The 13,848-nt window shown below is 47.1% G+C and overlaps 1 protein-coding gene across 9 annotated transcripts in view; it reads left to right on the top strand.

Moving 5' to 3' along the window:
* PLEKHA7 (pleckstrin homology domain containing A7) overlaps positions 1 to 13,848 on the top strand; it is a 232,353-nt gene that overhangs the window by 85,383 nt on the left and 133,122 nt on the right. The window contains exon 1 of one of the 9 annotated variants that reach the window (XM_021926851.2): positions 1,529 to 3,120. The exons of the other annotated variants lie outside the window; for them this stretch is intronic. Coding sequence (XP_021782543.1) covers positions 3,038 to 3,120 — 83 coding nt within the window. The 5' untranslated portion in view covers positions 1,529 to 3,037. Of the gene's footprint in view, positions 1 to 1,528; positions 3,121 to 13,848 lie in introns of those variants that run through there. 9 annotated transcript variants of the gene reach the window in all.

Here is a 13,848-nt window from a genome sequence, read left to right as displayed (position 1 = left end):
CGCTTGTAGTGTCAGTTACTCAGAAGGCTGAGGTGGGAGGACCGCTTGGGCTCTGGGAAGTCGAGGCTGCAGTGAGCCATGATTGTAACACTGCACTAACATGATGGAGCAAGAATACTGTGCCTCAAAATAAAAATAAAAATAAAAAATCTGGGGGCAAAACCAATCTACCTTTAAGATTACTATCAAACCCCTAATGGGGAGTAGATGGTAGTGGAAAATTGAATTCTGTTCCAGCTTGCCTGTAAGGTTTATTTCATTCTGTTTTTTGTTTTTTTGTTTTTGTTTTTGAGACAAAGTCTCTCTCTGTCACCCAGGCTGGAGTGCAGTGGTGCAATCATAGCCCACTGCAGCCTCAAGCTCCTGGGCTGGAGATCCTCCCACCTCAGTCTCCCGAAATGCTAGGATTACAGGCGTGAGCCACCATGCCTAGGTCACATTCTGTTTTAATATTAAGGTTCTATAACTTTAATATGGGTTGATAAATTTACTTGTTGTGAGGATGACATGCCATAGTGGCATCACAGTTTACCTCAGATAGTAGATTCTGAGTCAACCAGTAAGAAAAATGAACACAGGTGTTTACCACCTCCCTCCCCAACAGACCACACACACACACACACACACACACACACACACACACAATTGGGATGATTTGTTTTGTAACATTTTGTTTTATTCAACAGTATGTATTTAATAATCATTTTAAAAGTTGTATGTATTCTGTTGTAAGCATGTACCACAGTTTATTAACCAATTTCCTGTTGTACAATTAGATCATTTCCAATTACTTGCTGTTATGAAAATGATGAGATGAACATCCTTGAGGATAAATCTTTGTGCTCATCCACAATGAAGTATTCTGGCTAAATTCTTGGTTGTGGAATTGATGGTTCACAGGATATGAGCATTTTAAAGCCTTTTAATTCATATTGCCAAATTGTCCCCAAGATCATTGCATGCTTCCTTCAAAGTGTCTTCTTGCCAACATTACTGGAAATTATTATTCAAAGGAGTCTTGCACAGCATGGCTTTTTTGTTTTTTTGGATGACCCAGGGCTTCTGTTCATTGTCTGGCCAATTTATCCTGGAAAGAGTACATGAAAGGAGGCTAGAGATGATAAGTGCTGGTGGCTGGGTTGTGGGGGAGGGTGGGGAAAGATAACAGAAGGGTGAACTTGGAGGCCATTTCTTTACTCTGGCCTCCAAGCTATCTTCAGCAGACATCTCAAGACAGAATATTGCTTAATACTTACAGGGCATATATAGTTTTAAAAATCATATTCACTACTGTAATTTTTGATTTGGAAAATAATTTGGTGCCTTGTCACCACAGAAGAATGGGAATGGCATTTGTATATTTATCCAAAAGGAAGTATGGTTTAAAAAAATATATGGAGAAACAGTGTCCTAATCCAACCTCTCATTTTATTTTTATTTTGTTTTGAGACAGGGTCTCACTTTGTCACCCAGGATGGAGTGCATCACAGATCACTGCAGTCTCAAATTCCTAGGCTCAAGCCATTCCCTCACTGCTCCCGCCCCCACCTCAACCTCCTGACTAGGTACCGCTACAGGCTAGCACCACCACGCCCGACCCAACCTCTCATTTTAGGTAGAGACACTGACACCAGAGAGTGGAAGGGGTTTCTGTATGGCCACACAGCAAATTGATGACTGAGTTGGTGCCTCAAGTGAAGGTTCCCAAATTCCTGTACAGTGCTCTTTTGCAGAGGCAGGACAGCCATGGGTGAGGGAGAGATGACAAAACAGACATAAGGGCGTCTTTGGACAGATAGCCAGGCTGTCTTCTAGGGCCTGGGAGCCACCCTATGCCCCACCTGGATAAAAGCCCAGATGTTCCTAGCATGGCATTTCCACTTCTGCCTAATCATCTGCACCTGTGAATGGAAGCAAGCTTACACTTTAATACCCAGTGGTTTTGCCTGAACTTTCCCACCCCCTGGGTAACCTCTCAGCTTTGTCAAGTATCACTTCGTCAGGGACCCTTTCTTGACTGCCAAGACTTAAGGCTCCCGGGTGCATTCTTATAGCACCTCTGTAATCCCCTTGCAACAATGGTAATTACCTTGTTCTGTATTTAATATAGGTCTCCCTGACTAGAGTAGAAGCACTGTGAGTGTAGGAAGATTATCTGTTGCTCCTGGCATATACTAACCCTTAAATGTTTGCACGTTTGAATATTTGGACGGGTGCTAATGAATGAATTAGAAGTGTGTTTGGGCTGCTGAGAGGTGCTGTAGTTCTGATTGCCTGCAGGACCAGGAGAGTGATCCCTTATTGCCAAGGGCATTGAGAAAAGAGAGAAAGAAAAGAGACATAGTTGAGGTTGCCAGGGCAGAGACAAGCCAGAGGGTATGGTCTGCTTCGCTGGGTGCCTGATAGTGGCCTCCTGGGTGATGGGGTCGCAGTCACATCTAACCAAGCCTTCATTCCTGGCTTGTCAGAATCCGTTCCCCTAATTTACCAGGGGTTGTTAGAGAGAAGCCTCCATGAATCATTCTGGGGAAGAGAATTCAAGGTCAGGACTCTTGGAGGGGAGACGACAGCAACCCGGGTCTCCTGCAACCTGGTCTTCCCAGCCGATGGGCATTTGCGGCAACGGATGACAGGTCTGCTGTTGTCTGGCTAGACGCCAGAACAGCGCCGTTCTGAGGCCGCAGGTCCTGCCCCTCCGCCCGTCCTGCCCCTCCGCGCGTTTTCCTCCCCCTCCTCAGTCTCCCTACTCCTCCCACTTGCAGCATCCTCTGCGAGGAAAGGAATGTGCAGCGCTCGGACGCGCCGTCCTGGTCTAGCGGCAGCACCTGGGGCGCGCTCTGGATCGCCGGGGTCCGCCGTCTGGCGCTGCGCCACGTGCTTTGGTCGGTGCTGATGTCAAGTGGGTGTGGGCTCCTCGGAAAGGCCCCGGCGAGGACGAGGAGGGCGCGCCATGCGCCGCGGGCGAGCTGAGGCCCCGGCGCCCTCCGTAGTCCAGCGCCGCTGACCGGTGGCCCGCCCGGGCTCGCGGAGCAGTCGCATGGAGCCGCGGAGCTGCCAGCCCTGGGACGCGTGCCCCGCCACGCTGGAGGTCTGGCAAGGGCTGCCAAGGGGGGCCTGCAGGTGTGTGTGCGCGCTGTAACTTTCGGGGGATCTGCGGGCTGTTGAGCCGACAGGGCGCAGGGTGCACGGGCTCCTTTTGGGGGTGCTTTGTGTCTGGGCGCGGGCGTGACCGGAGCCGGCTAGTCCCCGGCCAGCCATGAGCGAGGGAGCCGTAGCTGGCCGCTGGAGTTTCTGCAAGAGAATTCATTGAGCCGGCGCCCGGCTTTGGGTTACTCCTCGGGAAGGACGCCGAGGGAGCTGCTGTTGTTTTTAAAAATCGGGTCTCCAAGTACAGCCTGCGTTCATGTTAACAGGATTATCTTAGCAGCAGACAGCGCCGCTTCCCGAAATCGGCTGTGGTTGGGGACCCCACGGCCCCGCAGGCGTGCGGGCTGCGGGGACAGCAACTGGCCAGCAGTGGAGGGGGTGGGGAACGGGAAGTGGGCAAAGGCGACCCCGCCAAGCGTTCCGCCCAGTGTGTCGGGGCGCCTGCCCTTCCTCTACACCCACACTTGCCAGGAGTCGGCCACGGAGGAGGTAAGGGGTCAGCTTCTCGCCTGTGACAGCTCTGGTTTCAGACACACCTTCCCGAAGGAATGCAGAGGCTTTGTTCCAGGCGCCCGTCCCAGCCCCGAGCCCTGAAGCCCGCGGGCATAGGGCTGGGACTCCGGTGCCATTACTCATCTTTTATGGCAACGCCCGCAAGCTCCTAGGTAGGCAAGTTAATTATTAATGTGTCTAAGCTGGAGAGAGGAAATCTGAAAATGAGATTGGTGGGTTGCAGTCCTCCCCCTTTCCTTTTTGGCTTTGGCTAGGCAAGGTTTAAGCCCGAGGTATTGCAGTCTATTTCCCGGGAAGGATAAGGGTATTCCCCCAAGGCACGAGCACTGCCCCCCAAGGGGTCCCCTTTCCCTGTCGGTGGGACCGCCCCCTCTCCTCCCGGAGGGCAGAAAGGTGCATCCCTCAGATTTTAATATACTTTAGAACCCGCCTGTACCCCTCCTCCTTTGCCTTCCTAAACGAATCTCACTCCCATTCCCTTCCTCAAGGCAGCTTCCTGAAGAAGCTTCCAGACCAGGTGTGGGAGACCTGAGTCCTCTCAGCAGGTAGAGTCTGAAACATTCTGAAAAATAGAAAAATGTTGCCCTGTCCCAGCCATGGTGCCTGAAAACCTCCTTGCGTGCTCCGCCAGTGCCCTCGGGTGTATTTTCAGGCCTGGGGCCTGTGGGCAGAGGAAGAGGTGTCTATCAGGTATCACCTGACTTGTCTCTCTCAGCAGGAGGGGAGCAGGGAGGTCCAGGTGGGAAATAGAGAAGGTGGAGTGAGGCTCCTCCCTCGGGCAGTTTCAGTTTCCCTCCTGTCCTTGTCAGAGGGAGGGTGGGTCTAAGACTGATAGTTGTACAAGGTGTCCTGTTTGTGTGCTGGGGTATTTCTGGGTGGGGCCCTAATGAGTGGGAGTGCAAGGGCCCAGCCTTACATGGAGGGCTGTGGACCAGGCTGGGCTCTGGGGAGGTGGGAGGGACGGGGGTTGGTTGGAGGCAGACCTGAGGAGATTTTTTTTAACCCAGCCAGGGCCTTAGAAGAGTTGTGAAACTCAGCCTTCCTGGTAGCATTGTGCCTTAGAGACCTGGGAAGCTATGTGCTGGCTTAGGACAGTTTTCAATCCTGTTAACGGAAAGGTCGAAGGACTGGACTGTAGAGTAAGTGTGATGAGGAAGATGAGCATGTCTTGGAAGCTGACATTCTGGGGAGTGTAAGAGGGGGCTGGGTTTATGTAAGAGCGGGGAAGGGCAAAGGCAAAAAGTGTGGGGAGTAGGGTGGGCTTATGGGAGGCAAGGAGCAGGGAGGCAGATTTTAGCCCTGGGTGTGGGCTGTGTATCAGAGAGGTGCTCCGAGACAGGCTGCTGTGCTCCCTTCCCTTCCTCCCAATTTTCTATCCCCTTTCTCAGTGACTTGGCTTGCTGAGTTTGCCTGCCTCTCTGCTGTGCTCTCCATGGGCTGGGCTGCTCCAGTCCCTACCTCACTCCAGCCTTCCAGGGAGAAAATGAGTGAAGGAAGGCTTGGCTTTAAAGAGGCTGTTGACTCTGATACCCTGGGTTATTGGGCAATCAGTGCCACCTGCCCTGCCACCTGGGTTTGTGGTGTGTACACTCCATGGCAGCCCTCCCCTAACACACTGGGCTCTAGCTTGTAGAGTGCCACTTTCTCCGACCCTGCCCTGAACTGCTAGTACTCTGTGAATTGAGGATTTGAAGATGGCCTTGATTAGGAACAAGGTTTTTCTGTTATGAAAACCACTGAAGCCCGCCATCTAACGTCTCACCTTTTGGTCTGCTGGCCATGGCTGCATATTCGTGGATAATGGCCCAGCCAAGACGGCCTGGGGCAGCTACTACCCAAGGTGATTCTGGAAAGAGTAGGTGGGTAGTGGGGTCCCTAGGGCACTGAGTTGAGTGAGAGGGCATCAGAGGTTATAGGTTATGGGGAAAGTGAGGTAGTTATCAGGCTGTGGGATGGTGAGGTGAGGATATCATGACCACTATGGATTGTGAGGACAGAGGACTGAGTAGGGCTAGCTTGGAAATTCCCCATGTGTCTTTCTCCTAATGTCTGTACTGGATGGAGCAGGCTATGGTGAGTCCAACATCAGTGGACGCCTCCGTCCTGGGGCCTGACTCCCCCTGCTATCAGGGGAAAGGGGCAGCCTGTCTCTCTGCACCAGCTCTTTAGCTTGTCTTCTCTCTTCCCTCTTAAAAGAGGCACTTGGTTGATGGTGGTTACTGAGTTCCTCAGTAGCAGCTGTGGCAGGGAGCCTTTTCCTGGGATGGGTGGCAAGAGAAGCTCCCTAGGCTAAGAGAAGAGTGGTCTGATGGTTTGTTCTGACTCAGGCAAGATGGGGAGGACAAACAGACTAAAGACCCTGGCAGCTCTTGCAGTCTTGGTTTGCAAAAGCACGAAGTTCCAACCTAGGGTTTGTACTGTATCTGGTGAAGGGAAAAGAAGCCAATGTTCCAGGTCTATACCCTGTGAGTACCCAGGAATGAGGTGAGAGAGAACGAGGGGTTAGTTGAAGCAGTGTGGCAATTTCTTTGGGGGCTTGGGCTCAAATTCAGTCTCTGCTACTTATTAGCTTTGTGTCCTTCAGCTTCTCTGAGTCTCAGTTTCTTTACCTGTTTGTTAAATAGGGACAAGGCCACTCCCCCATCCCCAGGACAATTGAGAATTGTATGAGATGACTGTAAAGGATTTAACGCAGTACTTACCAATTGATAGCTATTATTTTTCATGAATTAAGGCAGCTAGAGAGTCCTTGGATCATTAGCTGAGAGGTTTTTTTGTTTTGTTTTTTAAATGTAGAAAATAAGAATGTCACGAATGTATTTTGTGCTGCTGCCAGAGGCCATACCTGGGCTCCTGGGTTCAGATGTGACAACTGTCCTAGAAGGGTTTCATCTGACTTCCACATCAAACCTGTTTCCAGCCTCCAAATATTCAAAGAGGCCTTGGAGAACCGTGAATCTCTGACCGCAGGCATACAGCACAGCTGAACTGGAAAGGTCACCTGCTCAAACTCCAGCCTTCTCTGGAGCAGCCAGGATTAGGGAATATTAGTCCTAAGAGCAACTGGATACCTGTCACATTTTAGCTGTGTGACTCTAGATGAGTCCTTTTATCTCTTTGAGCCAGTGTCCTGTGAGAATAATAAAACCTGCCTCACACAGTTGTTCTTATGCTCAAACAGGATAACGTATGCTCAACTGTAATGCGGCATTGTGTATTATTGATAGCTAACTAGGTACCAGACAGTGATCTCAGTATGTTCCTATCTTATCCCATTGAATTATCACAGCAAATTATGATGCAACTTAATTATTATCCACATTTCATTGATGAAGAAGTTGAGCTGTTGAGGATTGTAATTGTTATTGTTGGATAGCTGACTCCTTATTGGAAATCATGCATCTGAAGACCTGTCTCCCAAAGTAGGAATAAACTAAAGTTCCTACAAATGTGTTTGCATGCTGCCTTTCTTCCGCTGACCTATTCTAACATCCCAGGCTAAATCTGAACATAAATTTGTAAAATAAGTTTGCTATTTTGGCACCCCTCTCTGCCCCCTCATCCATAGGCTCTATGGGGCCAATGGACACAGTGCCTTCTTGTCTGTAACTTTTAAGTGTCACTTGCATGGGATTGTAACCCTCTTTGCACTTACCCTACCTAGTAGTTCCTTTTAAGAAAGAGGTTGCTAGTTTGGTTTGACTTTAGGCAGGGGAAATGTTTGGTCTAGAGCTGACTGTTAGGCTCAGAGTTTTCAAGGTCCCATCTTTCTTTCTGACGCATCTGGTAAGCTGTTTTGCTCTGTTCCAGATGATCTGCCTTGAGCAGAGGTCTGAAGTTCTCATTGTGTTGGAAAAAAAATGTAAAAGGAACCAAAAAACAAACAAACAAACAAAATGCCCTGTGAAAATTAGGGCTCCCAGCTGGTGGTGTTTCAGACGTGGGCATTGCTCATTAACAGAGTTACGATCACAGCCCCAAATTCATTCTTATTACTTTTGTAGCATGTTTATAAGATTACAAAAAGGCTGTCGCTTTGTGGGTTATTTTCTCTTTTTATTACTTGAACAACATTTGTGCAGGTGTGACACCAATAAAGCAATACACGTCTGGTTTGGAATAAAATGTGAGACACCACTGGTGAGGCTCTAGGTGTGCTTACGAGATTCTAGAGCTCTGGTTAGCAAAGAAAGGGTTTCCACAGCATGGAGCTGTGTACTCTGCTCCTATAGCAGCCTGCTGGCATTGTCAGAATGGGCATAGTTCCTGTCATTTTACTGGAACTTGGAGTGACATGTCTGAAGTCAGGTAGTCAGATATGTAATGGCAGAGACTGGACTCCAGGTCCCTGACTTTTCGGACTCAGAGGCAAGCAGTCTTATTTGTCCTGATAATAATTTAAATAATTTTTCCTATTATGTACACTTTGTGGGAAATTTAGAATATTTCACTACAAAGAAGATAGAAGAAGGAAATTATGGACCAAGCACCGAAGACAACCACTGTCCATATTTTGATGGATTTTGAAAAACCTTTTCTGTTTTGTTTGTTTAGAAATGGGGACATTTGTTTTTGTCAGGGGAGATTTGCTATTTGCTTTTTATTTATACATCTCTGGGCATATCCAGTTTCCTCCTTTGGAACAGGCATTCTTTCTGTAAGTTTTGATTCCCTAAAAATTCAGGTGAAGCTCTTTATTTTATGTAAAGCACTGTGCTAGGCACTATGGGGGAAAGAGATGAACAAGACATTCCTCCCTTCGGAATTTACAATTAAGTGGGAGAGGCAGATGTGTACTCAACCAATAGTACAGGTATAATAGTAATAGCAAACATCTCTGGTGTTTGCAAACATCTCCAGCTCTTTCCATGTGCTTTATGCAAGTTACTCACACTTAATCCCCAATCAACCTTGTGAAGGAGGCATTGCCCATTTTATAATTGTAGAAACTCAGAGGTTGAATAGTCTGCCTAAGGTGATAAAACTAGCAGCCACCCAAGCTGTGATCCAAATCCAGCTTGTCCCATTACAAAAGCAAGTGGCCTCTCCTGTGAAAAACTGCTGGTATCACAAATCCCAGAAAAGGGAAGCTCAAAGTCAAAGTCCTTTGTGAAGAAAGAAGGGATGGTACATATCTCTTTGTCATTTCCTCTCTCATCCTTTCTCTCTCTCTGATTCTAATAGTATTGAGTAATATTTATTGTCTTTTTTAAAAAAATCCCTGCTTAGAATGTTTTGTTTTTTGGGGGTCATTTGATAATAAATCTCAGAGTATTGGAACTGGAGGGGAATGGAAAGGTTACCTAGACTATCCTTTTTACTTTCTTTTTTTTTTTTTTTCCAAATTTTTAATTTTAAGAGATGAGGTCTTGCTCTGTTGCCCAGACTGGAGTGCAGTGGTGTGATCATAGCTCACTGCAGCATCCAACTCCTGGGCTCCTGACTCAGCCTCCCAAAAAGATAGCACTACAGGTGTGAGCTACCATGCTCGGCTAAGTTTCTTCTTTTTTTAGAAATGAGATCTCGCTATGTTGCCCAGGCTGGTCTTGAACTCCTGGCCTCAAGTGATCTTTCTGCCTGTCTCCTGAGAAGCTGGGATTACAGGCACCAGCCACTGCATCTGGTTCTTTTTATTTTCTTACTGGGGAAAACTGAGTCTTAGAGAAGAGCAGTGACCTGGGCATACAGAATAGTTTTTAGTTAAGCGAGGACCAGAACTCAAGCTTTCTTTTCACCAGAGTTTCCCAAAGTGTGAAATTATATATGGGGTAATACAGGGGTGAATCAATCGATCTTTCTTTCTTTCTTTCTTCCTTCCTTTCTTCCTTCCTTCCTTCCTTCCTTTCTTCCTTTCCTTCTTTCCTTCTTTCCTTCTTTCTTTCTTGACAGAGTTTCGCTCTTGTCACCCAGGCTGGAGTGCAATGGCATGATCTCAGCTCACTGCAACCTCTGCCTCCCAGGTTCAAGCGATTCTCCTGCCTCAGCCTCCCGGGTAGCTGGGATTATAGGCATCTGCCACCACGCCCAGCTATTTTTTTGGTACTTTTTAGTAGAGATGGGGTTTCATCATGTTGGCCAGGCTGGTCTCAAACTCCTGACCTCTTGTGATCTGCCCACCTTGGCCTCCCAAAGTTCTGGGATTATAGGCATGAGCCACTACGCCTGGCCAAGGAGTGAATATTTCTTAATAGTTTTTTTTTTGGTGAGTATATAATGTTTTTCATGTATGTTTGAAGAAAAATATAACTAGAACATCAAAGTCATCATTTGGCAGCTGTTATGCTTAGGATATAGCTAGAGTCCTTGTGGTCTATTTAAAGGAAAAAAGTGGAAGTACAGGTTGGACAAGATGTGGCAGAAATTACAGAGGCGGTGTGAGCGATGTGTGGTTAACGTTAGGGAAACAGTGCATTTACACCAGTTTACACTTCCTCCTAATGGATTCACCTGCCTGGCCAGCTTTATTATTTCAGGGCCAAGTAGAAGGGAGCCAACCCTTAGTGAAAACATACTACTTGCTGGACATTTTACCTGCTGGTCAGTATCAGTGGGCTCATTGTACTGACGTGTATATATTGAGAAAGCTCAGAAGTTGAGTAATAAGCTCAAGGTTACAGAAGAGAGGTTGGAGAGTGAAGGTTCAGATCCCAGCTTGGACTCCTTCATTTGCCCCTTATAGCCACCTGCTGCATTCCACAAGGTGAGTGAGCCTGGGACCTTTCTCCTCCTAGGTCTGACTCCTGTTGGGATTTGACATGTTCTTGTTAAGGTACCAGGCTCAAGTGGAAATGAATGTGGTTGGGTTGCTAGGTTGCTGCTATAGCCTGATAATTTAAGGCTTGATTTTGATAGAATTTTAAAGAATGTGCAATATTTATCAAATCTGACTCATGCTATTCAGTGATGAAACCCTTATCCTGCTTCTGTCCATGTTGTGATGATGCCATGTGAATTGTGAGCCCCAGGAAGATGTAGATTGTGAATGACTCTTGAGATTGAGTCATCTATCTATACTTTCAGAGTTCAGAGAATCAACTAGTAGGCATTTACCTAGAGTGGAGGTGTGGAGGTGAGGTGTGGGCTGCTTCCACGTTAGCTGAAGAAACCTGGAACTGTAGGTTATAGAGAGAAGAACGACTTTCAGGGCCCCTTGTGGGACATTTTGGCTAGAACATGGGATCCAAGCTTTGGGTCCCTCCTAAACCAACCAAGAAGGTTCAACTTCTTAGTGCTTTAGGACTACATGGAGCATGATCTCTTGCACAAGGTGAACAGTCCCTGCATCTGCGATGTGGTAGGTGCTATGATAGTGGAGTGGGCCAAATGATGGGCCCCTCCAGAAGATGTCCATGTGCTAATACCCAGAACCTGTGAATATATTACCTTATATGGGAAAAGGGACTTTTGGATATGATGAAGGGAAGGACTTTGGGATGGGAAGATCATTCTGGATTATCAGGGTGGGCCCATGTAATCAGAAGGGTCCTTATAAGATCAGAGTAAGGGAAGGAAATATGAGGAGGGTAGTAGAGGTTGGAGCATTGTGCCCTTGAGCCAAGGAATGTGGGCAGCCTCTAGAAGCTGGAAGAGGCAAGGAATGGATTCTGCCCTAGGGCCTCCCGAGGAGCACGGCTCTGCTGACACTTTGATTTCAGTCCAATAAAACTGATTTTGGACATCTGACCTCCAAAACCTTAGGATGATAAATTTGTGTTGTTATAAGTTCCTAAATTTATGATAATTTGTTACAGCAGCAATAGGAAGCTGATATAGATAGACACTGAAGATAAACAGTGAGTATAGCATATCTCTGCCTTCAGGCAGCTCTCAGTCTAGTGGGGAAGACAGGCAAGTCAATAGCCAATTTTTTATTTTTATTTTTTTTTGAGACAGGGTCCTGCTCAGTCACCCAGGCTGGAGGGCAGTGGCATGAACTTGGCTCACTGCAACCTCCACCTCCCGGATTCAAGTGATTCTCCTAACTCAGTCTCCCGAGTAGCTGGGATAACAGGTGCCTGCCACCAAGCCCGGCTAATTTTTGTATTTTTTGTAGAGACGGGGTTGCACTGTGTTGGCCAGGTTGGTTCCGAACTCCTGACCTCAGTTGATCTGCTAGCCTCAGCCTCCCAGTGTTGGGATTACAGGTGTGAGCCACCGTGCCCAGCCTCAACAGTCAGTTTTGATAATAGTGGTAGTGTCCCAGCAGGGCTATAAATCCAAGATTCTGAGGGACCTAATTCAGCCTGGCCTCAGGGGTGCCACTGAGGATAAGTTGGAGGAAGGTGGGCAGGGAAGAGCCTTTATGGCGGGAAAAAAAGAGCATCAATGTCATCTCAGTCAGATCTGAAAACCAGGTGGAGCTTACTGGCAGTCCTTGCAAGGGAGAAAGCTGTTTCCATCTAAATTGGTGCAGTCTCCATGGCTCTGTTTTCAGACTAAAGCCTTTTGGGCCTTGCATAATTGGGGAGATAAGTTGCAAAGTCCTATGTTTCCTCCTCAGGGTTGTGTGATAATAGAGTTGACTGTTCCAGGCACTGCAATGGCTTTTTTACACATTGTCCAATCTAATCCTCAAAACAACTGCCTGGGGTAGGGACTGTTTTTCTCATGCTGTGATTGAGGGAAATGAGACTTAAGTTAATCAGGCCCAACACCACACAGCTTGTAAGTAGTGGGGCTGAGATTCGAATCCAGGTCTTTAGGCCTCAGAGCCCATGTTCTGAGCATGGTTTTCTATGGTAGAAAGACCACTTGGCCAGATATGAGAGGACCTGAGTTCTAGTCCTAGGTCTGCTTCTTATTAGACTTAGAGCAGGTCAACCTACTTTCCAATCTGTTTTCCCGTCTGTGAAAGGAGGTAAGAGGCCAGCCTGCCTCAGAGATGTTGTGAGTTCAGGGAGACCCTGAAGGCAGCGTGTCTCAGACACCTCTGGAGAGGGCCTTGATAGTAAACCCCATCCCCTTAAGGGTCATTGAGGTGGGCTGGGGAATTCGGCCACAGTGGATCATTGAGGTGCCCACATGGGGCTATTGTATTTGCATCCCTGGGTAGTGGTGGAGATAGAAAGTGAAAGAAAGTGGGCAAGAGCAGCAGAGTGGCCTGTTTCAGGGCACTGGGAGTGGGGATATAAGTCTAGGAGAGAGAGGTGTGACCTGCATCGTGTTTTCTCCGAAGACACGAATGCTGGAGGCAGCTGAGGAGAAAAACCTTGCTTGTCTTGGGGTCAAGTGACAAGCATGTAGTACTAGCCCTGCCACTTACCGTCTGTGTGCTTTGAGGGAAGTTGGCTGGAGTTCTGTAACCTCCATTTTCTCATGTGTAAAACAGGGCTAATGATTCCCGTGTTGCAAAGCATGTGAAAGCATCCTGTCCCTTTCCTGGCATGCAGTGGACGTTCATAAATAGTGGTGAACTCTAGATCACTTTAATATTTCCCAGGGTTAATCCAGTAAGTCCCAATTCTTTGCAGGATTCCGCATTTCTCCCTTGCCTTTCAGACTCACTTAGGCACATTGTAGTTGGATGTGAAGGAAGGTCTGGCCATAGACTGAGAGCCCCGTGAATTCTTGAGTGGGTAGGCCCTGTGCTTCCTGGCAGGAGATGCTGATCAGTGCTTTTCTGGTGGCTGTAGTAGGTACGCAGGGCCACTGTGGAAGCGAGAATGTTTGTCTTGCCAAGTACGAGATTGAGTGTCACCGGTTTGCTTTCTGGAAATAATGGCTGTGCCGATGAAGTAGATTTATGGTGCTGAGGTACGTCAGAGATGAGACTGATCTTTTTTTCCCCTTTTAAATGTCGATGTTTTCTGATTATTCAAATAATGTGCTTATTTTAGAATACTGAGAAAGTATCAAGAAAGAAAAAAATGTCTACTTCTAAATCCAGGGATGATTACTGCTAACGTTTTGGTAAATTTCCCTTTCTTCTTTTTTCAAAGGCACATAAGCCTTTCTTTTTTTTTAATATGCTTTATTCACTTATGATATCATGTGTATTTCCCAGATCATTACATATTCCTTAATAACATTTTTATTTGCTACATAGTAGTCTGTGGTGCACACAGGCCATAATATTCTTAATTATTCCCTGTTCTATAGTTAGGCATTTAGATCGCTTCTACTTTTCTCCTAAAATACATAAAAACATTTGACCTTTTAAAGAATGATTTTCTTAAATTCCTGGAACTG

Source organism: Papio anubis, chromosome 12 (genome assembly GCF_008728515.1).
Source record: "Papio anubis isolate 15944 chromosome 12, Panubis1.0, whole genome shotgun sequence".
Classification (NCBI taxonomy): Eukaryota; Metazoa; Chordata; class Mammalia; order Primates; family Cercopithecidae; genus Papio; species Papio anubis.
The sequence above is the reverse complement of the archived record's forward strand: the minus strand, read 5'-3'. Positions and strand labels throughout refer to the sequence as shown.